We start from the raw sequence: 25,800 nt of genomic DNA, 5'->3' as shown, positions 1-25,800 counted from the left end.
TATACATATCCGTTTTAAGGTCAGCTGGATTGATGTGGTCATTGTGAGATACTGTTATTTTCCTTAGTTATTGCTTAGTGGCCTTATAACCTCAGATTCTTCTACACGGGGGTGTTGATGATGCATGATGATTGCCAGAAGCTCCATGTTCACTTGCTTGTAGCTGTCTCAAAAGGAAAGAATAAAATAATCTTCTACCTGAATTTGAAAAAATTCAAGAAAGAGCTTTGATCACATGCCCACCCTTTGGATCAAGAGGAGGTAACCCCAGTCTGATAATCCTGGCCCATCTAATGGAGCCAGGCTGAGTGTGGCAGGCCCAACCACAGCCACATAGAGTGATTTTTCATAAGCAAGGGTGTGCTGTTACCAGAACAAGGGGAGGATGGGTTGCAGGCAACCAAACAACAGCTAAACTCTGCAGGAAGCTACCCGACTTATTAGATGCTTGACTTTGTGCAGTTTTCTCACCTGTAATGATACCTGCCTTGTTTATCTTAAAAGGTTATTGTGTGATTCAGAAGAAAGTATATACATGACAGTACTTGGAAAACTATATAGTGCCACTCAGAGAGAAGGTGCTGTCTTGTATTTGAAGACAGCACTCAGCTCTCAGGTTCTCATTAGTTTTTTCCAGTCTGCCAATCCCCACTTTATGGTAATTCTCTGTTAAGAGTTTCTGGACTTCTTGTTACTCCCATTTGGATGCTCTCTGGCTCCTTAATATCCTTCCTATCCCTTACGTCCAGAGCAGAACATACACTCCCTATGTGGCCTGACCACTAAAGGCAAAGAAGTGCTATTATCCCTTGAATTTGGATTTTTAATAACATTTGTTTTAATAAATCCTGAAGTTTTATATATATGTGTTCTCTCCCTATCCTCACCTCAGAAGTTAAGTCATTCCTTTGACACATTTTGAGTTTCATCAAATCAAACTTCTGGGCCTCTTTTATAGAACTGTTAGGTTAATTTTTTCCCCCATTATGTGCTTGTGTCTTTATTTTGTTTTTAATTCTAAATACAGAACAGTATTCAGTTAATTTTTGTTAGTTTATGCTTACCATATTATATTATCAAGAACATTGCAAATTTAGCCTGTGACAAAATATTAGCACTTTTTAGTTATTCCTTTCAACTGTTGTTTATAGATTTGATAAGCCTTTAGTAAGGCAATAAATTTAAAGTGCCTCAACTTTTTGCCCCCTTCTTCACAACTTTGTCATGTCTACATCATTCTTATCTACTGTTGCTCAAGGCTTTAAATTGTACTTCTCTCATTTTCTGAAGCACATTGTTCCATCTTTTATCAAACTTCTCTATCTCTGTCTCAAAACTCAGTCCTTGCTCTTCCCTAGCAGTCCAGCTGCAGGGATATACTTGCATAAATGTGCAAAAGACATTGACAGGTGACATTGCAGTATTGTTTGTAAGAGTGAAAAATGGTAAACCACCTAAATATTTACCAGTAAAGGATTGGCTAAACTATGGTAAATATATATACAAGAATACTTACACAATTATTAAAACAAATAAGGTAAATATATATCTACTGACACGGGAAGATGTCCCTGGTGTATTACATTTTTTAAAGCATATTACGGAATAGGATGTATAGTATGATTTAAGTAATTTCTATTGTGTCAAAGATGTTTACCTATGGATACAAATATATATGTTTACATATGCCTTGAAAATGTCTGGAAAGATAAGTATAAAACTTAATGGTTGGCTATTAGTGTAAGAGGACTAGGGGAGGATTTATACTTTATAAAATTTTATAGTGTTCAACTTTTACAATAAGCAGTTGGACATTAGTCTCAGAGTGAAAATCAAAGACAAGAATGTATAGGTGGTAATTACAACTGAAAAAGTGGTGAGGTATACAGGCGGAGCCTATGGCATAAAAAGAGAAGGAAATATGGGCCGATTGGAAAAAGGACAGTCAATAGACTAGATCAAATTGAATGAGAATAATCCCTGTCCTCAGTATGGATGAAGAAATTCTTCTATATTGTTAAATAAAGATAAAACTATGAATTACATTCTTTCATAGATGTTAAAGTAAGGTAATACAGAGGTGGAAGAGATTCTACCATGGAGATTGAGAAATCTTCACAGACCTGAGCAAGATTTGGAGGATGAGTGGGAGTTTGCCAGACAGAAAATGAGAGGGTGGGCATCCCAGCCAGAGGGAAGAAGAGAGATTTCATAGTCTGTGAGAATATTGTGTGCGGAGTACCACATGTGAAAGGGCAGAAATGGTAGAAATTGACATGGAAGAGGGGACATGGGACATGGTGCCAAAAACTTTATACCCATATGGAGTTTAGAGTTCATCTTAAAGGCAGTGCGGAAGCTATTAAAGGATTTTAAGCAGGGAATTTAAAGAATAAGACTTTTTTTTTTCCCTTGGAGACAAGATCTCACTCTGTCGCGGGGCTAGAGTACAGTGGTGTCATCACAGCTCACTGCAACCCCAAGCTCATGGGCTCAAGCAGTCCTCCTGAGTAGCTGGGACTACAGGCATCCACCTCCACAGCTGGCTAATTTTTCTGTTTTTTGTAGAGATGGGATCTTGCTCTCGTACTTGCTCAGGCTGATCTCAGACTCCTGGCCTCAAGCAGTCCTCCTGCCTGGACCTCCCAATGTGCTAGGATTACAGGCGTGAGTCACTGCACCCAGCATAAGATTTTTTAAAGAAGATCATTTTATAAAGATCACTTTGGCAGCAATGTGGAGAATGGCTTGAGAGGGACAAGACTAGAATGAATGAGACTAGTTTAGGAGTCTGGTTATTGTGATATGGGCCTGAAATAAGAGATTGTTGTTAAAGAATTGTCATTGAGAATGGAGGTGAGGGCACATATTTAGGAGATATATTTTCAGCATCTAGTACAGCAAGCATAGGAAAGATGTTCAATATGTGTTTGATCACTTGTTGAAAATATTGAGCTTGTCAGGGCCAAGAGTTCTGTGGTATGCCATTAGAGACTTGCCCCAAGGCTGATACAAAGGAACACAGTTTAGGTGAAAACCCTAACCCTCCTACTGTCATTAACCCATATTTCTCTGTCTTGTCCCTGAGGTTGTCTTGGAGTTTGCTGAAATTAAGATGTGTGTTTGGAGTATTTCCTTGATCCATCAGTTTTATAGCCTTTTGTAATAAAATGAGGCTAAAAGTTTCTGCTGATTCTGTACATCATTTACATTTTCTGTGCTATTTAATCTGTGGTATTTTGTTGAGGCAATTGATATCAGACTTGGTGGTTTATAAGCTCCAGAATCTACCATTCCAGACTTTCAAAAGAAGTACTTTAAGCTACCCAACTGGAAGTTAAATATCTTGGGAAAAAAATGAGTTGTTAACATTTATTGTTTGGCTTTAATATGCTCTTAGAACTTGAGTGATTATTTTTTTCTTTATATTTAGTTCATTTGTTGATCTTCCCATTGTGGCAGGGGGTTGTTAATATTTAATTCTTGACTATCACAACTCTTGTCTTCATTCTCTCTTCAAACTCCTAGCCCCTCTCTTTCCTTAGTAAAATTACCATGCGCTCTTCATGGGCAGAAGTTAGGTTTTAAATTCTTTGAATTTCCTGTGATATGGAGCACATGAAAGTTGGTAATTTGGTGTTTAAGCCAGATCAAGACCTTTGACAAAAACCTTAGTAACTTACATATATTGAATTTCTAAACTTATTATCTCACTACATTCAGGCTTGTAATAATTTCTTTTAGGGTTTGGAATGTTATAGTTTGCACAGGTTTTATGTGTTCTTATTTGTCAAAGTGTTAAATTAGTGATTTTACTTTCCTGGTTTTGCTTTTAAAATTTTGTAGAGCTCTCTGTTTTCAGCACTATGCATCAAGTACAGTAAATCAAAACAGAGAATGTGGACAATTTTAATGATAGTTCCAGGAGAGTCGTCAAATGAACTTTCAAAGTACAGTAGTCCCCCTTTTCCGCAGTTCCAGTACCCACAGTTAACTGTGGTCTGAAAGTAGGGGAGTATAGTATAAGATATCTTGAGAGATAAAGACCACATGCATGTAACTATTATTACAATATATTGTTATAATTGTTCTGTTTCATTATTATTGTCGTTAATCTCTTACTGTGCCTAATTTATAAATTAAACTTTATCATAGGTATGTATGTATAGGAAAACACTTAGTCTGTATAGGATTTGGTAATGTCTGCAGTTTTAGACATCCACTGAGTGTCTTGGCACGTATCCCCTGTGGATAAAGGGGGACTACTGTAGTATAGCTTAACCCTCATAAAGGAAGACAAGAAAAAATAACAAGATTAGGGTGAAGTTGTTTTTAGTCGTACATAAAATCTTTGTATACCTTATCAGAATATGTTTTAAATTTTACTTGTGTGTGGGGTAGAAATATTTTTGTCTTATTCATAGGCTCTGAAGACAAGACTTCCAAAAAGAGATTTTTTGAGGTGCAAAAAGAAAGACGAGAACAGGCACAGCGGACTGTTTTAATACATTGCCCAAATAAAGTCAGTGAAAAAAAGTTTCTTAAATATTTATCCCATCATGGACCTATTAACAATCATTTCTTCTATGAAAGCTTTGTAAGTATTTGAAAAACAATCTAACTTAATGTTCATGCTTTTGAAGGATAGAGGTCTCCATTATTTTTTGCTATTGTCTTTTGTAATATGGTGAATTAGATTTTCTTGATACCCTCCATCTTTCCTTATCTAAATTTCTTGTTATTTTAATCTCAGAATGATATGGGGGTACAAATGTTTTGGTTACATAAATTGCTTCTGTGCCATTTGAGTCAAACTTATAACTGTGTACATCGCCCAGATAGTGTACATTGTACCAGTTAGATATGAATTTACCTGTCCCCTCCTACCCCCTTCCACCTGCTTCATTTCTGATGAGTGTTCCGCATGTGCACATAAATGTTGATTGATTAATTCCAATTTAATGGTGAGTATATGTGGTTTGTGTTTCTGTTCTTTGTGATACTTCACTTGGAAGAATGGTCTTCAGTTCCATCCAGGTTAATACAAGAGGTATTATTAGTTCACCGTTTTTTTTTTTTTTTATGGCTGAATGGTACTCCTTGGTGTACATATACTACATTTTATTAATCCACTCATGTATTGATGGGCACTTGGGTTGTTTCCATGTCTTCACAGTTGTCAATTGTGCTGCTATAAACATTTGAATGCTTATCTAAATTCCTTTAATGAGTTTGGTTTTTTGTTTTTTTTTTTGGATATGAGTATAGAAATCCTTATAGCAGTATTTTAGAATCATAAGTAATTTATGACTGATTTCATTGTGTGAATACTTTAGTCCCATTATTTTGGGGATAAAGGCCAATGGGAGGGGAATCTTTGTTTTGCCTTTTAATTTCCTATTTCAGCATTCTTTTCAGCTTTTTTTTACTTATCACTTTATAGTGTTCCTTTTCTTAATCTTCTTATAATGAGTAAAACCAATGTTCATGTTAGAATCATATTATTTGTAAATTTTAAAAAGTGATATTTTGTAGCATTATAATTGTTTTAAAATATGAACTAAAATAGTATATTAAATGTATCATAAAATGTATTGTTTTTTCTTAATGTTTTTGGTGTAGGGTCTCTATGCTGTGGTAGAATTTTGCCAGAAGGAAAGTATAAGTTCACTGCAGAATGGAACTCGTACTCCAAGCATGGGCATGGAAGCTGCAATTCCATTCAGGTCACGTTTCTTCAATTTAAAATTAAAGAATCCATCAAACCAGACTTCTGAAAAATCATGTGTACAGTCTAGTGATCAGTTACCTCCTTCAAGCAAGAAGCTTTTTGAATTACTTCATTATGCAGAAAGTGTAAGTTTTTAAGTATACTTCAACTTTTAAAAATACGTATGATGTTATTTTAGATATTTTAAATATTCCTATAAAATATTCAAACTACATTATTGTTTAATGCGCATAGATCTTCAGTTTTACAAGGTGAAAAGAGTTATGGGGATGGATAGTGGTGATGGATGCATTATGAAGGAAAGTTTTATTCTAGCTTTCTTAGAATTTCATCTGGTTCAACACATCGAGTAGATGTTGAGTTTTGCCATTTGAGATTATCTTTTTTTTTTTTTTTTAATTTTAAATAGATTTATTCTGAGCCAAATTTGAGGACCATGACCCAGAGCCATGCCCAAGTAGCCTTGAGCAAGTGGACTCACTGTGGTTGGGTTACAGTTTGGTTTTATACATTTCAGGGAGACATGGATTACTGGTAAAGTCATAACTGGCATATGAGATTATCATATGGTTTTTCTCCTTTTGTCTTTTTTTTTGAATTTCAAAATATTAAGGGGGTACAAATGTTTTTATACATGGATAGCTTTTATAATGCTTGAGTCAGGGCTGTTAGTGTGCACATCACCCCAAATAGTGTTCATTGTACCTGATAGGTTTTTACCGCTCCCCTTCTCCCCCTCCCCACTTCTTGATTCTCAATGACTTTAACATCTCTCTGTACCCATTGATTAGTTACCAGTTATTAGAGAGTACATGTGGTGTTTGTTTTTCCATTCCTGAGATACTTCACTTAGGATAATGGTCTCCAGTTTCATCCAAATATGGAAAAGACATGAATGTATTCTTTTTTATGGCTGAGTAGTACCCCATGGTGTGTACATACCACATTTTGTTAACCCACTGATGAATTGATGGGCACTTGGGTTGATTGCACATCTTTGTGATTGTGAATTGTGTTGCAGTAAACATTTCAGTGCAGGTGTCTTTTTGATAAAATGACTTCTTTTCCTTGGGTTGATTTCCTCATGTAAAGCCATTCTTGCATTCACAGCATAAACCTTACTTAGTCAAGGTATATTTTAAAAAATACATTAGTACATTTGTTTTGCTATTTTGATTACAGTTCTAGCATCTGTTAATAAATGGATTGCTTTAAAAAATTCAAACTACAGACTATATGAAGTGAAAGTAATCCTTCTCCACTCCCCGAACCCCCCCATCCCATCCCACTTGTACTCCTCAGAGGGGACCATATTCTTTCAAAGTTTTTGGCCTTTTTGGACAATTTAGGTTTTCTTTTTTTTTCCCAACAATTATGACATAAAATTGTCCATGGTATTCCATAAATTTTTAAATATCTTATTTCTGACTTTCTCTTTTCTTTGTCCTATATTTTTTTTTTTTTTTTTTTGAGACAGAGTCTCTCGCTTTGTTGCCTGGGCTAGAGTGAGTGCCGTGGCATCAGCCTAGCTCACAGAATGTCCTATATTATTTATATTTGTCTTGGTGTTTCTTCCTCAGATTTGTTAAATGTTTAGGTAATCCATTCAGACAATTAATTCATGGTTTTATTTATCAAAATGGTATTTTTTTTTTTTTGGTTTGGTTTGGTTTTCTACTTTTTAAAATTTTTGCTTCTAACCTTACACATTTTCTTTACATTCATTCATTCATTTGTTCATTTATTTTTGAGTTCAATGCTTAATTCAGTTATTTCCGATATTGTTTTTGAATAGGGAATTTGAAGCTGTGCATTTTTACTGGAAATATTCAACTTCAGTGCACAGTTTCAAAATGTGATCTTTTTAAATTTTTTTTTAAGAAACAGGGTCTTTCCCTGTTGCCCAGGCCAGAGTGTGGTGGTGCCGTCATTAGCTCACTGCAGCCTCAAACTCCTAGGCTCAAGTGATCCCCTTGCCTCAGCCTCCTGTGTAGCTGGGACTACAGACACGCACCACCATGCCTACCTAATTTTTTGATTTTTGTAGAGCTGGGGTCTCACTGTGTTGCCCAGGCTGATCTCGAACTCCTGGCTTCAAGTGATCCTCCTGCCTGGGCCTCCCAAAGTGCTGGGATTACAAGTATGAGCCACCATGCCTGGTTAAAATGTGATCATTTTTAGCACCAATCTTGTAATGAATGTACAGGATTGTCATTCTAAGAAACTAAGAGATCTTGGGCCTTCATTACTTGAATTGTTGCTTATTTGTAGTGTTTCTTCTCCTTTAACATTGGTCTCCCTAGCTCCTGAGTTTAAAATGTCCAGCTAGTGGTGGTTTTGACCTCTTCTGGAGCACTTAACTACTTTCATTTTCCTGAAACAATACATTATGCTCATTGCTTACATAAAGTGATAGTTTTAATTCTAGCTAACTTTTATTTTGCTAGTGTCACTCCTTGGTGCTTTGTAAAGAGTATTCTTTAAGAATCCACTTTTAAGGCTGAAGAAAAAATTGCATGTTTTTAAGGTGGGTCTCTAAAGCCATCAAATCTTTACAAATAAAGTGGCAATTATTTTATATGACCTGTACATTTTCTATATTTTTTTGTTTTTGTCTTGGCCAGCTAGGTAGATGATCAGCTGAACACTCTCCTGAAGGAATTCGAACTAACGGAGGAGAACACTAGGCTCCGATATCTCACCTGTTCTCTTATTGAAGATATAGCAGCTGCATATTTTCCAGATTGTATAGTCAGACCCTTTGGCTCTTCAGTGAACACTTTTGGGAAATTAGGATGTGATTTGGACATGTTTTTGGATCTAGATGAAATTGGAAAACTTGGCACTCACAAGGTAGTATTTCTTTAGACTACTGTAATTTAAACTTAAGAAATTAGAAGAGGGAAATCTTTGGACTTAATACAATTATAATTACTGATTTGTAAACTTCATAAATGTTGTGGTTAAAGAATAAGGTCTAGGCCAGGCGCCGTGGCGCACACCTGTAATCATAGCACTCTGGGAGGCTAAGGTAGGAAGATCGCTTGAACTCAGGAGTTTTGAGACTGTCCTCATTTACATTCCCACGGACAGTATATACATGTTTCCCCATGCCTACTAATGCTGATTGTCAACTTTGCCAGATTGAAAAATGAAAAATCTCATTGCTGTTTTAATTTCTATTTTAGCTTCTAGAAAACATGAGCATCTTTTACTATGTTTCCTAGCCATTTTATTTCTTCTGTTAATTTTTTGTCTTTTTTGCCCGTTTTTAGAATTGGGTGGGTTACCTCTCTTCATTTGTATAAACCCTTCATAAATTAGCCCTTTGTGTGACGTGTTCTATTTTGTCTTATCTAGTAGTGAATGTATGCTTTGTCTTAATATGGTTTTAATTTTTGTGCAATCATATTACTTTTGTGTCTTCTGTACTTTTGTGTCATGCTTAGAGAATCCTTCACCGCTCTAAGATTGTCTTCTATTACTTGACTGATGTACTGTTTACATTTAAGTCTTTGATCTGTGTTGAAATTACTGTGGTTTTAGGACTAAACTAGGGGTCTAGTTTATTTTTTGTAATGGCCACTTAATTCATTTGTTGAATAGAAATATTCCCCCAGTAATTTGCAGTATTAAATATTAAATTCCTATATATAAGTTCATTTATACTGTCTATTTTCTTCTGTTGATCTGCTATTCTTATGCCTGTCCTTCCCTACTAATGTGGGCTTATAGTGTCTATTAAAATGTAATGACTAGTAAAGGGCATGTGTATGTTCACTGAGTTTATAGATTAAGTAGTTCTACGTATAATGTTACTTTATAATATGTATTGTGGTACATTAATTATAAAAAGCCAATGCTTTTTCAAGTTAGTACTTTATATACTGGAAAAATAAAAGGCAACTGAGAATTGTAAGTCTGCTTTTGGCTGTGCTTCCATAAAGAGCTTTTATTTTATGGGGATTTTTGGACAAAAGTGATTTAGAGCATCCTTTTAGAAAAGCTTATTAAGAATTTGCTTTTTACAAAAAGCTTGTATTTATAAATGTTTTTATTATTCAGTCCTCAGGAAATTTTCTGATGGAATTTCAAGTGAAAAATGTTCCTTCAGAAAGAGTTGCAACTCAGAAGATCCTGTCTGTGATAGGAGAATGCCTTGACCACTTTGGTCCTGGTTGTGTGGGTGTACAAAAAATATTAAATGCTCGGTGTCCGCTTGTGAGATTCTCACACCAGCCCTCTGGATTTCAGTGTGACTTGACTACTAACAATAGGTATGATCTCTTAAGTTTGTCACCTTAAATGTGAATGTTATAAGGTATTAGCTTCAAATGCAATAAGATATTAGCTTCGTTTTTATTGTATAGAAACAGTGGCTTTGAACTCTTTGAGACATGCTTTAATAATAATTTTTTAAAAATTCAAACATTTGGATTGAAAATTAGGAAATTCTTTCTTATAGTATACGTATTGATAATTTGGTATTCCTAAACAAAGTGTTAGGATATTATGTTAAAATGCTGACATACCTGACATCTTCTGAGAAGAAATACATTTCATTGTTCTGACTTGTGTAGCCTGATAGTGTGAAAAGTAACTATTTGTAGTGTAAGTAGTCTAAGTATACTTAGAAAATAAAATAGCAACTTGAATTTGACCTCTGAATTACCTCCAGTTGTAGTCAGCTTTGTGTACTAAACAAATGTGATTTTTGCTTAGGTCAGAAAGTGGTCTGATGAGCTTAAGACTGGATGGTTTTTTGTTTGTTTGTTTGTTTTGAGACAGAGTCTTACTCTTCTGCCCAGGCTAGAGTGCCATGGTGTCAGCCTAGCTCACAGCAACCTCAAACTCCTGGGCTCGAGCAATCCTCCTGCCTCAGCCTCCCGAATAGCTGGAACTACAGGCATGTGCCACCATGCCCGGCTAATTTTTTCTGTATATATATTTTTAGCTGTCCATATAATTTCTTTCTATTTTTAGTAGAGACGGAGTCTCGCTCTTGCTCAGGCTGGGACTGGATGGTTTTGGTTCAGCCGTATTTGCATTGTATTATCTTAGCAACCTGTTTGCTTAAAAAAAATGGGGATGAGAATAATAACAAGTTCCTTTATACTCTGATTACTTTTGCTGGGTTCACAATAGGGAAAATTTTTTTCAATTGAGTTTATTTCTTAACTGTAGTATTCTCATTGTATCAGTTTCATTTCACTATATTATCTGTTAGATAAATAATCATAACTCAAAATATTAATAGATTCAGAAAATCCAGTATAGGGCAATTTTGGTTAAACTTGAGTGTCTGCTGACACAATCCTAACTACTTCTGGATTCCTTTCACGGAGTAAAGTCTTTGTGATTTCTTGCCAAATTTTAATATGAAAATAAAAATATATACTGTACTTTCCATCATTGTTATATTTTCTTTATGGTATATAAAATAGGATAAAGTGAGATTTACCTTTTAATAGTGTTACTTTCTGTGTCTTGTTGGGACAGGTTTTTTTTTTTTTTTTTTTTTTTTTGAGACAGAGTGTCGCTTTGTTGCCCGGGCTAGAGTGAGTGCCGTGGCATCAGCCTAGCTCACAGCAACCTCAAACTCCTGGGCTTAAGCGATCCTGCTGCCTCAGCCTCCTGAGTAGCTGGGACTACAGGCATGCACCACCATGCCCGGCTAATTTTTTTTTTTCTATATATATTTTAGTTGGCCAGATAATTTCTTTCTATTTTTAGTAGAGACGGGGTCTCGCTCTTGCACAGGCTGATCTGGAACTCCTGACCTCGAGCGATCCACCCGCCTCGGCCTCCCAGAGTGCTAGGATTACAGGTGGGGACAGGTTTTTAAGAAGTTGTTTTAACATGCTCTCTTCAGCTTCAGGTTTTCCTACTCTTGCAATATTTCTTTATATCAGATACCTTGCAGTATTTGATATTTACTTTTAGCGTAATTTAGCTTCATTTACATATATAAAACATTTAATCACTGTGAATTTGTAATTTGCTGTTTCTTCTTCTTTTTTTCTTTTTTTTTTTTTGAGACAGAGTCTCGCTTTGTTGCCCTGGCTAGAGTGAGTGCCGTGGCGTCATCCTAGCTCACAGCAACCTCAAACTCCTGGGCTTAAGCGATCCTACTGCCTCAGCCTCCCGAGTAGCTGGGACTACAGGCATGTGCCACCATACCCGGCTAATTTTTTCTATATATATTTTAATTGGCCAGATAATTTGTTTCTATTTTTTTTAGTAGAGACGGGGGTCTCGCTCTTGCTCAGGCTGGTCTCGAACTCCTGACCTTGAGCAATCCACCCGCCTCGGCCTCCCAGAGTGCTAGGATTACAGGTGTGAGCCACCGTGCCGGCCTGCCGTTTCTTCTAATGTCTTTAAACTCAGGATGTAAATGCCATGGTGGTTTTAGAGACAATTTTAAGTTGATACTATTAAATGATTTTGTGCCCTCTGTTGGTTCTTTAGGAAATTACAAGACACATTTTGATCAGTAGGAACTTTGAATTTGCATTTTAACATTTTGATTAGGAAACTTACTGAAAGTAGGTTTTGAAGTTTCTTAACAGGCACTTTAGCTTCATGGGTTTTGGTTTTGGGGTTTTTTTTTTTTTTCACTTTGCACTTTAACATTTTGATTAGGAAATTTACTGAAAGTAGGTTTCTTAACAGGCACTTTATCTTCATGGGTTTTGTTTTGGTTTTTTTTTGTTTGTTTGTTTTTCTTTTATTTTTGGTGGTGCCATGACTTGGGTGGTTTCTATAAATATTAGGGTTAAGTAATTTTGCCTACTTTACATACTATAAGAATTTTCAAACTAAATACTTTCTTGATAATATGATTACAATGTTTTCTTCTATGTTTAGGCTGACTTGTCTGCCAAAGAACTGGATAACCAGGGTGTGAAACCCAGGGGCAAAGACTCATTTACAAATGTGTTTGTGTCTTCATTGATAGTTATCAAGAGCCCTGTGTAGTTCACTTATTATTTAAACCATGTTTAGGAATTTTGATTTAAAAATTCTGTGTTTTTGAGGCTGGGTACGGTGGCTCACACCTGTAATCCTAGAACTTTGGGAGGCTGAGGCAGGAGGATTGCTTGAGCCCATAAGTTTGAGACCAGCCTGAGCAAGAGCGAGACCTGTGTCTACAGAAAAAAGTAGAAAAATTAGCCAAGTGTGGTGGCACACACCTGTAGTCCCAGCTACTTGGGAGGCTGAGGCAGGAGAATCGCTTGAGCCCAAGAATTGGAGCTTGCAGTGAGCTACGATGACACCACTGCAGGGTGACAGAGTAGAAGAAAAATAAAGGATGTTTTACTGGGAATGAATGTATTTGATATTCAACCAGTCATGTAAAATTTTATATTGCAAATACACACTACTTTGATTATCTGATCATGGTGTTCTGAATACATTCAGATATAGTAAGATGTTTAGATATATTTTCTGGTGTATGTTTTATTTTACCCAAATCATAATTTGGGGGTTTGAAAATTCTTTTTCTTCTTCCTTTTTGAAGGATTGCCTTGAAAAGTTCTGAACTCCTTTATATATATGGTGCCCTGGACTCAAGAGTAAGAGCCTTAGTGTTTAGTATACGATGTTGGGCTCGAGCACATTCATTAACGAGTAGTATTCCTGGTGCCTGGATTACAAATTTCTCCCTTACAATGATGGTCATCTTTTTTCTCCAGAGAAGATCACCTCCTATTCTTCCAACACTAGATTTGTTAAAAACCCTAGCAGGTAAGACTAGAAGCAGTATTCACTATTTTCTCTCTCTGGTGTTATGAATGAATATAATTACTGTGTTATCAAAGCCATGTGTATTTGTTTATTAGTCATATAATTTGTCTTGGTTTTTAAAGCCTTGTTAATCTAAAATTTAAGTGCTTTTTGTTCTTTTAAATGCCCACGAGGGATTATGAGAGCAGATGATTTGTGAAACTAAGGCCTTTAGAATTTTTTGAGAGTTCTGTCTTATCATGTCGGTTGGCAAGGTTGTTCGCAGCAATCATGAGACCCCTGAAGCCTCGCCCCTGGTTGACCACGTCTAGAATGACCGTGAAGGAAACATTTCCCAGACACAGCTTTTGATTAGACCACGGTCTCAGAGATGGCTTTTCAAATCTGAACCTATCTTAAGACTTACATTAGAGATACTGTTCGTTATGTTTTCAAGATTCTAAATGTGTTTTTAGTTAAAATTTTATAAGTAATTTTAGGCACATTATTTTATATTTAGCATACTATTTAATTTATATTATAAATGAATTGAAATTTTGATAGCCTGCTGGAGAAGATACTAAACTCCTGCAGTTCTAAATTTTCAATGGAAACTAATTAAGGGATACAAACATTGGAAATGCGATGTACTCTATCTTCACTCATCCTGTATATTGGTGCCAGATAATTCTTTTCAGTGCACTCCTGAATCTTCCTGGTTTAAAGTAAGCTTAAAAGAGATTTTATTCCCTGTAGAATAATCCTCAAACTATACTTAGCTGGGTGTTTAAAACCTTTCACTGTCTACAACCCAATTTTCTTGCTTCTTCCCCACTATTCCTCTGCATGTGTAGCCACATTCCAGCCAATACTGTCATTGCTCTCCTAACATTTCATTTAGCTCCTTTGTTCACAGTTTGCTTTTCTCCTGGGAATGCACTTTCTCTTCTTTCAGACTAAATTATTTTTTCTATGCCACCTTACTTACTATCCAAATTAGAACCAATCTTTTCCTGTGAACATTGTTGTTATAGTTTGAAATTGAGCTTTAAAAAACCTAAATGTGATAGGTTAAGAGCAAATGGGACGTTTTCAGCAGGCTGGAGTGAGAAAACCTCATGTATCTCACTATTGAGGCTAAAATAAAGGGCAACGTCCATGCCTGTGCTCATTTCATCCCCTGGTGTCATTCATTCAGTAAATATTTATTGATTACTTATTATGTGTCAGGTGTTGGTTTTGGAGCACTGAGGATATGCATAGTGTTCTCAGATAACTTGTAGTCTAGCAGGGAGGGAAGGCATAAAATACAGGCAGATCCTCACTGAGAAGCAACCTGTGAATAGCACTTCTGTTCCACTCCTGCCGTGTGCACTGATGCCTACTGCTGATCTCACAGGAACCGTTGTAGGCAGCAGTTATGGAACTTTTAGAGTTCAGACGCTAAGAAAGAGTAGAAACTGTAGAAAGGAGGCAGAATTGAGGCAAGTTGATGTTAGGGGCAGACCGCTTCTAAGCGTCTCAACTACGCTCTTCCTTCTTACGAGTACAAATGCTTTTGTTACATGGACACCTTCTGTAATGCCCGAGTCAGGGCTTTCAGTGTGCCCATCACCTGAATAGCATTCATTTTATCCGATAAGTTTTAACCCCTCTCCTCTTTCTTCCTCCTTCCGTCTTGATTTCCAATGACCTTTACATCTCTTTGTGCCTGTTGATTAGCTCCCACTTATTAGAGAGTACGTGTGGTGGTTGTTTTTCCATTCCTGAGATACTTCACTTAGGATAATGGTCTCCAGTTCCATCCAAGTTGCTGCAAAAGACATTATTTCATCCCTTTTAATGGCTGAGTAGTACTTCATGGTGTGTGTGTGTGTGTGTATATGTGTATGTGTATTTTGTTAATCCACTCATGAATTGATGTACATTTAGGTGGATTCCACATCTTTGTAATAAGTTTTTCAAAAGATAGACAAATGACCAACAAACATGATGAAATGCTCAACATCACTAATCATCAGGGAAGTGTAAATTAAAACCACAGTGAAATACCATCTTACCCCTGACTTATTAAAAAGTCAAAAAACAGTAGATGCTGGCATGGTTGCAGAGAGACTGTTGGTAGGACTGCAAATTAGTTCAACCTCTGTGGAAAACAGTATGGAAATTCCTCAAAGAAATAAATATAGACCTACCATTTGACCCAGCAATCCTACTATTGAGTATCTACCCAAAGGAAAAGAAGTCACTTTATCAAAAACACTGAGCTAATTTTTAAAATTTTTTGTGGAGGTGGGGTCTCGGTATGTTGTCCAGGCTGGTCTCAAGCTCCTGGCATCAAGTGATCCTCCCTCCTTGGTCTCCCAAAGTGCTGGGATTAGAGGTGTGAGCCATTGTACCTGGCCCCAAATCTATTTTAAAATAAATTTAACTTCATTCATATCTTACGGTATCAAAACAGACAAAACCAGTTTTGGAATTCTTTGATATTCCACTTAAAAATATCAAGTTGATTGTTTTAAAATTTGTGTGCTAGTTTTTAAAAATGGTAAAAGAAATTTTTAGACTGTGTTTCACAGTTGCTTCTCTGTACATAGCACATGGTAGGTGTCAGTTGTCAATAAATGCAAAGCAAAATTTGATATACTTTGTGCTTAGATTTTTACCTTTCATTTCTGAAGTTTCTATAAAAGAATTTTTCTTAGATAAATGTATGTTAAAGATGTGAAGATCATTTTGAAGAAAATTTATCAAAATATTTTTTCTTCCTCATTTTTGTTTTTTTAAAATTTATGGTATTTATATTTCCTGATTTTACCCAGTAGTCCAGTTTTTTTGTTTGTTTGTTTTTTTTTTTTAGAGACAGAGTCTTGCTCTATTGCCTGGGCTAGAGTGCTGTGGCGTCAGCCTAGCTCACAGCAACTTCAAACACCTCGACTCAAGCAATCCTCCTTCCTCAGATTCCCGAATAGCTGGGACTACAGGCATGCGCCACCATGCCCGGCTGATTTTTTCTATTTTTAGTTGTCTAGTTAATTTCTTTCTATTTTTAGTAGAGACAGGGTCTCGCTTTTGCTGAGGCTGGTCTCGAACTCATGACCTCAAGCGATCTTCCCGCCTGAGCCTCTCAGAGTGCTGGGATTACAGGCATGAGCCACCACCCCTGGCCCAATAGTCCAGTATTGGTGGACATTAAACCATATATGGCTAAGGGAAAAAAAACAGTTTCAAGTTGTGAAACCGTCAGAACCATCTTGGGTACTCTGATTAATCAGGTGAGTGACTTGAATCTTTGTGCTGTCATTTTATTTCTTCTGAGCTGTACCTCTCATTTGATATACAAGTAGAGTCTATCGTCTATCAATTTGTTCTTTTTAAAAAAACAAAAAATATTGTTTGCTTTCTTGTTTATTAATAGAGGGCAGCATGAATTCCTGGAACACCTTCCTGAACTTCTAGGACTTTGTAAACCACTGTTTAGCGTTGTGTGTAGGGCCCTTTGTGATCTTCTGTTTCACCTTCTCATTTTATGTTGATTCCTGTGTGCATATCTGGGGCTTGAGCACTCTCAGTTCCTTACTGATTCTCAGATGTTTCATGCTTTTCCACGTCTCTGTGCCTTTGCCTGAAATGGCCTTCTCCCTACCTCGTTTTACATGCAGAACCTCCGCCGGATTAAGCCAGGAGGCTGGGTGCTGTGGCTCATGCCTTAATCCCAGCACTTTGGGAACCTGAGGTGGAAGGCTCATTTGAGCCCAGGAGTTCCAGACCAGACTGGATAATGTGATGAGACCCCATCTCTATAAAATAAAGAAATTAGCCGGGCACCCCTGTAGTCCCAGCACATTGGGAGGCTGAGGCAGGAAGATTGCTTGAGCCCAGGAATTCGAGGCTGCAGTGAACTGTGATTGTGCCACTGCACCCCAGCCTGGGTGGGACAGTGAGACCCTGTCTCTTAAAAAAACAAAGTAGATTAAGTCAGGGAAGAAAGACCTGGTACAAGATCTCATTTGTTAGGTCTTTCCTGGCTGCCCCTCCGGTGCTTGGAAGCCAGTGAAGGTAATGCTTGGCGCACACCTGAACTGTAACCACTGTTAGATTGTTACCGTTCTTTTATCTGCCAGCCTCAACGTGGGCAAGCTTTTCTAGGGCGGGCTGTCTTTGTTCATTTCTGCTGCTTCTGTTCCTGGCATGGTGTTGGGTTCACAGCAGGAGTTCAGTACATAGATTTCAGATGATTGGACGAACACTTTAGAGTTGAGGGCTGCTTATCATAAGTGAGATGGACCATGATGGCAGCTTTCATATTTTGGTTACTTTCAAATTGCTCCATTTCTTTGTTTTCTTATAATCTTTACTGTTACACTTTCTGCCATATGTCCCTTATTTTCTTGTGTTTTCCATGCTTTTTGGCCTTGCTACCTTTGTTATATTCACTTCTGAGCTTAGTGCTTTTATATAGTATTTCCATTTTATAAATATTGTTTGATTAGAGTCTTTATTTAGGATCCCTGTATTTCTTCAGTTTGATGAATTAGGAGTTTGAGGAAGAAACAACCGGGTAACATTTTTTTTTTTTTTGAGACAGAGTCTCACTCTGTTGCCTGGGCTAGAGTGCGGTGCTGTCAGCCTAGCTCACAGCAACCTCAAACTCCTGGGCCCAAGCCAGTCCTCCCACCTCAGCCTCCGGAGTAGCTGGGACTACAGGCATGTGCCACCATGCCTGGCTAATTTTTTCTATATATTTTTAGTTGTCCAGCTAATTTCTTTCTATTTTTTAGCAGATATGGGGGTCTCACTCTTGCTCAGGCTGGTCTCGAACTCCTGAGCTCAAATGATCCACCTACCTTGGCCTCCCAGAGTGCTAGGATTACAGGCGTGAGCCACCGTGCCTGGCCCGGTAACATCTTTAACATATTAGTGCAGAGACCCTAACATAGAAGAGCATTTTAATTTGTAGTTCTGTGTGACCCAGTAACAATTTATTGAATGTTAGGTCTGTGCCAGGCACTGAGATGAAAAAAACTAATGCATCATCTCATTCAATCCTCTTAGCAAATCTTAAGAGACAGTATTACTATTTTCATTTTATAAATGAGGAAACTAAGGCTTTGAGAGGTTTTCTAAACTTCCCAAGGTTTAATTAGATGCTACAGCTAGGATGCAAACCCAACCACTTTTCAGAGCTTATACTTTTTTTTAACTGAAATATAATATACATAGTATATGTTTATTAATTTTCACAAACTGCACATATACGTACTCTCTAGAAGTTCCTACTGTGTTCCCTCCAGTTATACCCGCTTCATAACAGTAAAGATTAATTTTACCTGTTTATGTCTCTTACATAAAAGATACCATTTTTTGGTGTATCTGACTTTTTCCCTTCAACGTTATGTTTGGGAGATTCATTCATATTTTTAGTGTATTTGTGGACTGTTCATTCCGATTGCTATGTAGTATTATATGGATATACCAAAATTTTTTTTTAATTCTATTTTTGATGAACATTTGAGGAATTTATAGTTTGGGACTATTGTAAGTGGTTACTTACATGAACATTCTTGCACATGTCTTTTGGTGAACGTGGTTAGTCATTTCTGTCAGGTTTATAGTAGGAGTGGAATTTCTGAGTCTTAAGATTTGAGTATATTCAGCTTTAGTAGATACTGCCAGTTTTCCAAAGTATAAATTCCCACGGGCATTATATACAAGTTATAATCGTTCTATGTCTTTGTCAACACCTGATTTTGTCCTCTTCATGTTGGCTATTCTGAATGCATATGTAGTGGCATCATGGTATGCTTGTAATTTTCTTTTCGCCAATGACTAGTGAAGTTGAGCACTTTTTCATGTATTTATTAGCCATTTGGTTGTCTCTTATGAAGCATCTGCAAAAAGTCTTATGCCTATTTTTCTATTGGGTTTTCTGTCTTTTTCTTATTCATTTTTAGAAATTCTTTACGTATTCTGGGATTTGAGTCCTTTGTTAAACGTATAAGTATGTATTTGTCTCTGTATGTTTCTTGTATGTACATTGTGATTGCCTTTTACTCTCTTAATAGTGTCTTAATGGTGTTAACAATCTTTTTGGGGGAGGGGTGGGGAAGGAAAGAGAAGTTTATTAATTTGCTAGCAAATGAGGTTGGCAGACTCCCTTCTCAAAGTACCAACCTCCCCAACAATCTTAATGATGTTGAAAAGAACTGTGATTTTTTTTTAAGGTTTCATTTCTATCAAAGTTACAGGCACACATGGTTAAACAGTAAAATAATTCTATAAACTTTGTAACGATAACGTGCCTTCTCAGCCTGTGCTTTCTGCTCGTTTTGCCTCTCCCCATGGGCAGCAACTTTTCTAACTCTTTCAGCTGATGCAAATTTTTAACCTTATTTCTAAATAAAATGCTTGAATTGCTGTTTCTTGATTTTTGGGTTTAGATACCATCTGCGACTTCCCTTTATGGAAGAGGAGGAATTATCTCTTCTCCTGTCGTCCTAGCACACATACATCCGTTCCATCCCTCATGTTCTGAATATGCTATATCATAATTTCGGTGTGCACACTTTACATTCTTATGACTATGTAAATGCTATTTACTTCTGACCCATGGAGTAAATTAAAGTTAATTTCCTTTCCTGCCCAACTTTTTATATTCTTTAGAGTTAATGGTTTTTAATACTACTTATTTTCTTATTTTTTTTGTTTGCTTAGTTTCTTACGTACTTAACATTAATCAAATCCCAGACTTGCTACTAGTTGTCTAAATCTTTTCTCAAAATAGTCAGAAGCATCAAATATTCAATTAATGTTGTCTTTTTCTTTACCTGGCCTAAAACTAAATAGTTTTAAACTTTTATTTTTCATAGTTTCATAGTAAAGGCTTTCCTCAGATGTCTGATAAGCCTAAGGTCATAGCCACCCCCACACCCCTGCATATATTCAACATTGAGCCTGCAGAGAGCACAATTGCCTGTCGGCCCCTCCCTCTTATTTACAACTGGCATCTTGGAAGGTTCGGACCTGTTAATTATTTTAATAGAAGCTGAACATATTTATGTCATTTTTAGCTATTCAAGTTTAGTTCTAGTAAACTCTTCTTATAAAAATAGAACATTATAGAGGATTTTTTCAAGAGAAAAAAATGAGCCTCATATGAACTTGATGCCTATTGTGTTTGTTATTCATGTGTCTATTAACTTTCAGTTATTTATTAGAAATGCTTGTGGCTGGTACAATGTTGATTTCCGTTCTTTTGACCAGAAAAAAAACAAGAATGATTATACATCCCATAGATATGATTATATTGCAGCCCCTAGTAATCTATTAATACCAGACACCACAGCAGGGATCTCTGGGACAAATTATGGATTATTGTAGTACTGTAGTATTTGTTCCCTGAAAATGTGGGTAAGGTTATCAATCTGGATAGATCTGTGAGAGCGTTACTCAGTAAATTATATTTGTCATGTGTATTGTGCTGAAAAACGGTAATTGCTTGCCAATCCATGAGGGCCTAAGATTTCCAAAGGAAGCAAGGAAATTAGGTTTAGTAAATATATAACCTTAATTTTTCATACATAGTTTTTAAGTTCACTTAGGGTGAAGGAAGGTGTCATCAAGTTTATATTAATATTATGAGTTAATTAAGGTGCTTATGTGTTTGTTTTCCTTACAACTAAGAGAGTTTGTATTTACTTATGAATTTTTGCCAGTGTTTCATACAGAACTTTTAAGAGGAAAGTCAGTGCCATGGAATTACAGTGATAGAGTCTCATATGTCTGACTAGGCTGAGAGTCACTTTGCTAAGGCAGCACTATCCAAGAGAACTTTCTGCGGTGATAGAATGGTCTGTGTCCATGCTGTGCAGTACTGTAGCCACTGGCCACCTGTGCCTGTTGGGCACTGAAAATATGGTCAGTGTGACTGAGGAACTGAAATTTTAATTTGAACTTTTAATAGTCACAGGTGGCTGGTGGCTATTGTATTGGACTGTGTGGGTGACAGTTACAGCAAAAAAAAAAAAAAAAAACAGGAGAAAGAGAAAAGAAGGGGAAAGACTTGATAACCAAGCTGTTTGTTAGACTGGAATGCCATAGGGGTTTTGCAAAAACAAAGATGGCCCTATCTTAAATCAGAGGATAGTTTTTCTCCTTTGTTTCAATACTTTATGTTAAAAAACTCTTTTAGTGAAAAGTAACACTCAGAGACGGTCTCAGTTTTTTATTGCTGTGTATTGCGAGAAATATTTTAATGTGGATCTCGGTTTTCTAAGTTAGTAATATTTTAGTTGGAGATACATTCCTGAAAAAAGATACAACAACTAAAAGAGCATCAATATATGTGACTGGCACTGTGTCACAAATATTATAAACTGTTGATCTCTTGAAATAGTAAAATATGTGCCCAGGTTCCATAAAAATAGATCTAAGTAGAACTATATAAGCTCTTCAGTGTACTGTAAGTTGTGTCGTAGAGCACATAAAATTTGCTATTGAAATTAATATGTTAGAACCTAGAATGATTTCTGAGAAATTATGCTAGTAACCCAGGTCTTAACAAAAAAAAAAACAAAAGCCATAAAAAAGAGGAGACAGAAGGTTGAAGGAGCCTTATTTATCTCTTTCACATTTCTCTCTGGTGATTATAGACATTTAAAATCAAATATCAGCAATCATTCAGATTATTGATTATGTGCCTGCTGTGTGCTAGGTACTGTTGTTGTGGGCAGACTGGGGGCAGGGGGAATCATGAATAGGACAGTGGCCTTTGTAGTCCCAGACTGGGGCAGAGGAGTGGACAGCATGTGTGCAGTCAGACTGCAGTCAGCCGAGTACAGACGGAGGATATAGAACCAGTTTGCAATTATGAAATGCTTTGAGACAGAAGGCATCCTTTGATGAGATTTCCGAAGAGTGGGAGTTTGCTCTTCAAAAGAGTATATTATATAGTGCATAGTGGAAGGTAGATTCGAGTGGGCCAGGAATTTCATGATGGTTGTATATTTATCAATAACTGGGAAGATGATTACCTCTAAAGATAAAAACAGTAGTAGAAAATGTCAATGCCTAAGTCTGATGTGCTGTTACTGAACTTCTTTTACTGAATTACTGAATTCCAGTCACTCTGGAGTACTGCATTTTAGAAATTACCAGAAGTTTTTAAAACTCTTACAGCATTTAGTTTGTGTCATGTATGAATCATTGAATAAATGCATAAAAAGGTGGTAAGAATGGAATTGGAGATCTAAATTAAGTACTGATTAAAGATAGTGCCAAAATTTGAGTTGGTCAAAGATAGGAACTGCCTACATTTTCATTTATTACTAAAAAACTGATTACCTCAAAAGGTTGATTAGAAAACATTGAGTTGTCCATAGACAATAACTCTAGTATGCTAAATTTAATGTAATGTTAATTTCATTGTAGTATGGTTAGTCTCAACTCTTTCTTTTAAATGGAATTTTAAGTCCTCTTAAATGTAAGTGTATGTATAACTGACTAATAATAGGACACACTGTAACTTTGATTTATTTAAATCATAGATTTCTTTTCCAAGGTAGGAAATATCTTTGAAATATAATATGAAATAGTTTTCGCTTCCCTTTGTTTAAGATGCAGAAGATAAATGTATAATAGAAGGCAACAACTGCACATTCATTCGCGACTTGAATAGAATTAAACCTTCGGGAAACACAGAAACACTAGGTAAGTGTTTTTTCTTTATTCCTTTTTGGATTGAAATAGACTTTTCCTCTGATTTTCCTTGTTTTGTTTTCTTGCAGAATTACTACTGAAGGAATTTTTTGAATATTTTGGCAACTTCACGTTCAATAAAAATTCCATAAATATTCGACAGGTAAGTAATGGTTTAATAATTAATTATTAAGTATCTGGTCTTCTGTGCTAGCAGTTAGTTTTCAGAGCACTCTAACAAATGTTATTTCAAGTCTACAGTCGTAGGTAGTAATAAGGAGGTCAGTGCCAGAGGAGTGACTTATCAGTCATCTAGTCATTTGGAAGGGCAAAAGCCAGCTCTTTAGCATCTGTGTGTCTCACTGTGCCATGGGACTTCTGTCATCACTTGGTGCTGACACCGTGTCCCTTACAGTGTGATACATGCTCTGAAAAGTTTTCTGGAAAACATAATTTTACATACAGTCGTTTTTAAACTGGATTTGTATTTCTATAGAAGACATGTAATACATAGTCCCAAAGGTATTTTAGTGATTCCCTCAATTTGAGCCCTTAGGATTTAATTTATTTAAAGCAAATGAATTCGTGATTTTTTTTCCCCTTATGAGTAGCTAGAATGATAGACTTTTTTAAAGAAAATATAATCAGTCAGGGTAAAAACTTAGCCAAAATTTGTTTACAAGTGGGAGGTACTTGTGATGGCTCTGTTTGGGTTTATTCTGTTTAGCATTTGGCTACTTAGTTACAAACTTCACAGGACTGACTTCATAAAACACTGACACAGATATTTTTTCTTCAGCTCTTCTTTTTTCACTCTTCCTTTTTATCCTGTTCATGGAGACTTTGTTGAAAGTGTGGGGAGGGGAGAGAGAATACCAAAGTTCTGCAGTGCAATCGAGAAGAAAAAGGTCATCAGACATACAAAGTTCTTTCATCCGTTTGTACTCCAGGGCTCAGAGAGCACAGATAGGCAAGACCCTTGCTGAGCAGTGGCATGAAAGAAGTTAGGGAATGAACAGTGCTGCTCACACTGGAGACTCTGGATCATTGGCGTTGTGATATTTAAGTAATATTTGTGGTATTATTTGAAGAGGAGAAAGTATAGAGTCTAATGACTTAGTGCTGTTCATTTGATTCTTAGCTTTAGCTTTTCTTTTTGCTGCGAGGTATTGTCTTCCATGGAAGAGCCTTATTGTTGGATCTTTAGAAATGTAATAGAAACTTTTTAGGGTTTTAAATGAATAATGAATAATCCTTTGTTTCTTCTCTTCCTTTCTTATTTTATACTTGGGAAACATTAATTATTATATTTAATTTAAGAATTTTAATTTTGGGTGTTTCTATTCCTACCATAATAGATATGTTTTTAGCAAGTCTCAAAAATAAATTTATCTTCCTCTTATTTCCTTCCATTTTTCTTTTGCCGTTTTTTTTTTTCCTTTCAAGCTCTAGCTTGTTAGGTAAAAGATTATTTTAAAAGTGCTTTTATTGGTCAATTTAGTCCAGGTACCTCTTATTTGAACAGTGACATCCTCATTCATAGATCATAAGCCTAAGTTGTTTTTTTCAAAGAACACTTATAAAACTACAGAGGTTTAAAAAAATAGAAGTTCACACATACAAATACAACATACATACATACATACATACATACCCAACCCCCTTAGGAAAGAAATCCTTTACTCTGTAAAGTTAGTGTTGGTATTTTATGTTTTGACAATTTATTATGTTAACCACACTGTTCTTCGAGTTAAGCCCTTCATATACTTACTCATTTTTTCTTCTGTGTAATAATCTATAGGGAAGAGAACAAAACAAACCTGATTCTTCTCCTCTGCACATTCAGAATCCTTTTGAAACTTCTCTCAACATAAGCAAAAATGTAAGTCAAAGCCAGCTGCAAAAATTTGTAGACTTGGCCAGAGAAAGTGCCTGGATTTTACAGCAGGAAGATCAAGATCGGCCTTCCTCATCCAGTAATCAGCCCTGGGGGCTGGCAGCCCTACTGCTACCATCCATAGCAAAGAGTAAGTCTCCTAGCAAGAACAAAAAGGAAAAGCTTTCAAGCGAAAGAATTAAAAACTTGTTAGAATCCATAAAAAGTAACAGAACAGAAAATCCCACAGACACCAGTGGGAAAAGAACAATTAGTTCTCAGACATAATGGCTGCTACTTTGCTTTAAGAACTGGTTTGATCCTATGACATGGTCGTGGACTACCTAGAAGAACTGGTTTGAAACTTTCACAGATCTCAGCTTTCATCTGATGTTACTTTTCATGAAACATCAGCCCCTGGGCATGGGGGTGTGGGACTGTGCCTGTAGTCCCAGCTACTCAGGAGGCTGAGGTGGGAGGGTCCCTTGAGCCCAGAGTTCGAATCTTGCCCTGGCAACATAGTGAGACCCTATCTCTAAAAAAATAAAAAGTAAATGAAAAAAATAAAATAAGCCACAGGGAACTGGTGAAAGAAGATTGCAATGAGTTTAACGAAATAAATTGTATAAAGCAAATGGTAAAAATCAGTTTTAGATTCAAACCATTGTTGATATCCACATCAGTCCGTTTTTGGAAAACAGTTTAAAGGGACTTCTAATTATGTACAGTATATAGGCAATGAATACAATAAAGCTTCCAAACTTGGTAA

General features: G+C 36.4%; 1 protein-coding gene across 1 annotated transcript in view; it reads left to right on the top strand.

Moving 5' to 3' along the window:
* The window catches only part of LOC123624801 (mitochondrial poly(A) polymerase), a 27,861-nt gene extending 2,061 nt beyond the window's left edge, over positions 1–25,800 (top strand). The window contains exons 2-9 of the mRNA XM_045532950.1: positions 4,425–4,597; positions 5,623–5,856; positions 8,360–8,584; positions 9,797–10,008; positions 13,254–13,480; positions 23,075–23,167; positions 23,245–23,318; positions 24,957–25,800. Of these exons, the coding sequence (XP_045388906.1) occupies positions 4,425–4,597; positions 5,623–5,856; positions 8,360–8,584; positions 9,797–10,008; positions 13,254–13,480; positions 23,075–23,167; positions 23,245–23,318; positions 24,957–25,319 (1,601 nt within the window). The 3' untranslated portion in view covers positions 25,320–25,800. The remainder of the gene's footprint in view (positions 1–4,424; positions 4,598–5,622; positions 5,857–8,359; positions 8,585–9,796; positions 10,009–13,253; positions 13,481–23,074; positions 23,168–23,244; positions 23,319–24,956) is intronic.

Source organism: Lemur catta, chromosome 1 (genome assembly GCF_020740605.2).
Source record: "Lemur catta isolate mLemCat1 chromosome 1, mLemCat1.pri, whole genome shotgun sequence".
Lineage (NCBI taxonomy): Eukaryota > Metazoa > Chordata > Mammalia > Primates > Lemuridae > Lemur > Lemur catta.
The sequence above is the reverse complement of the archived record's forward strand: the minus strand, read 5'-3'. Positions and strand labels throughout refer to the sequence as shown.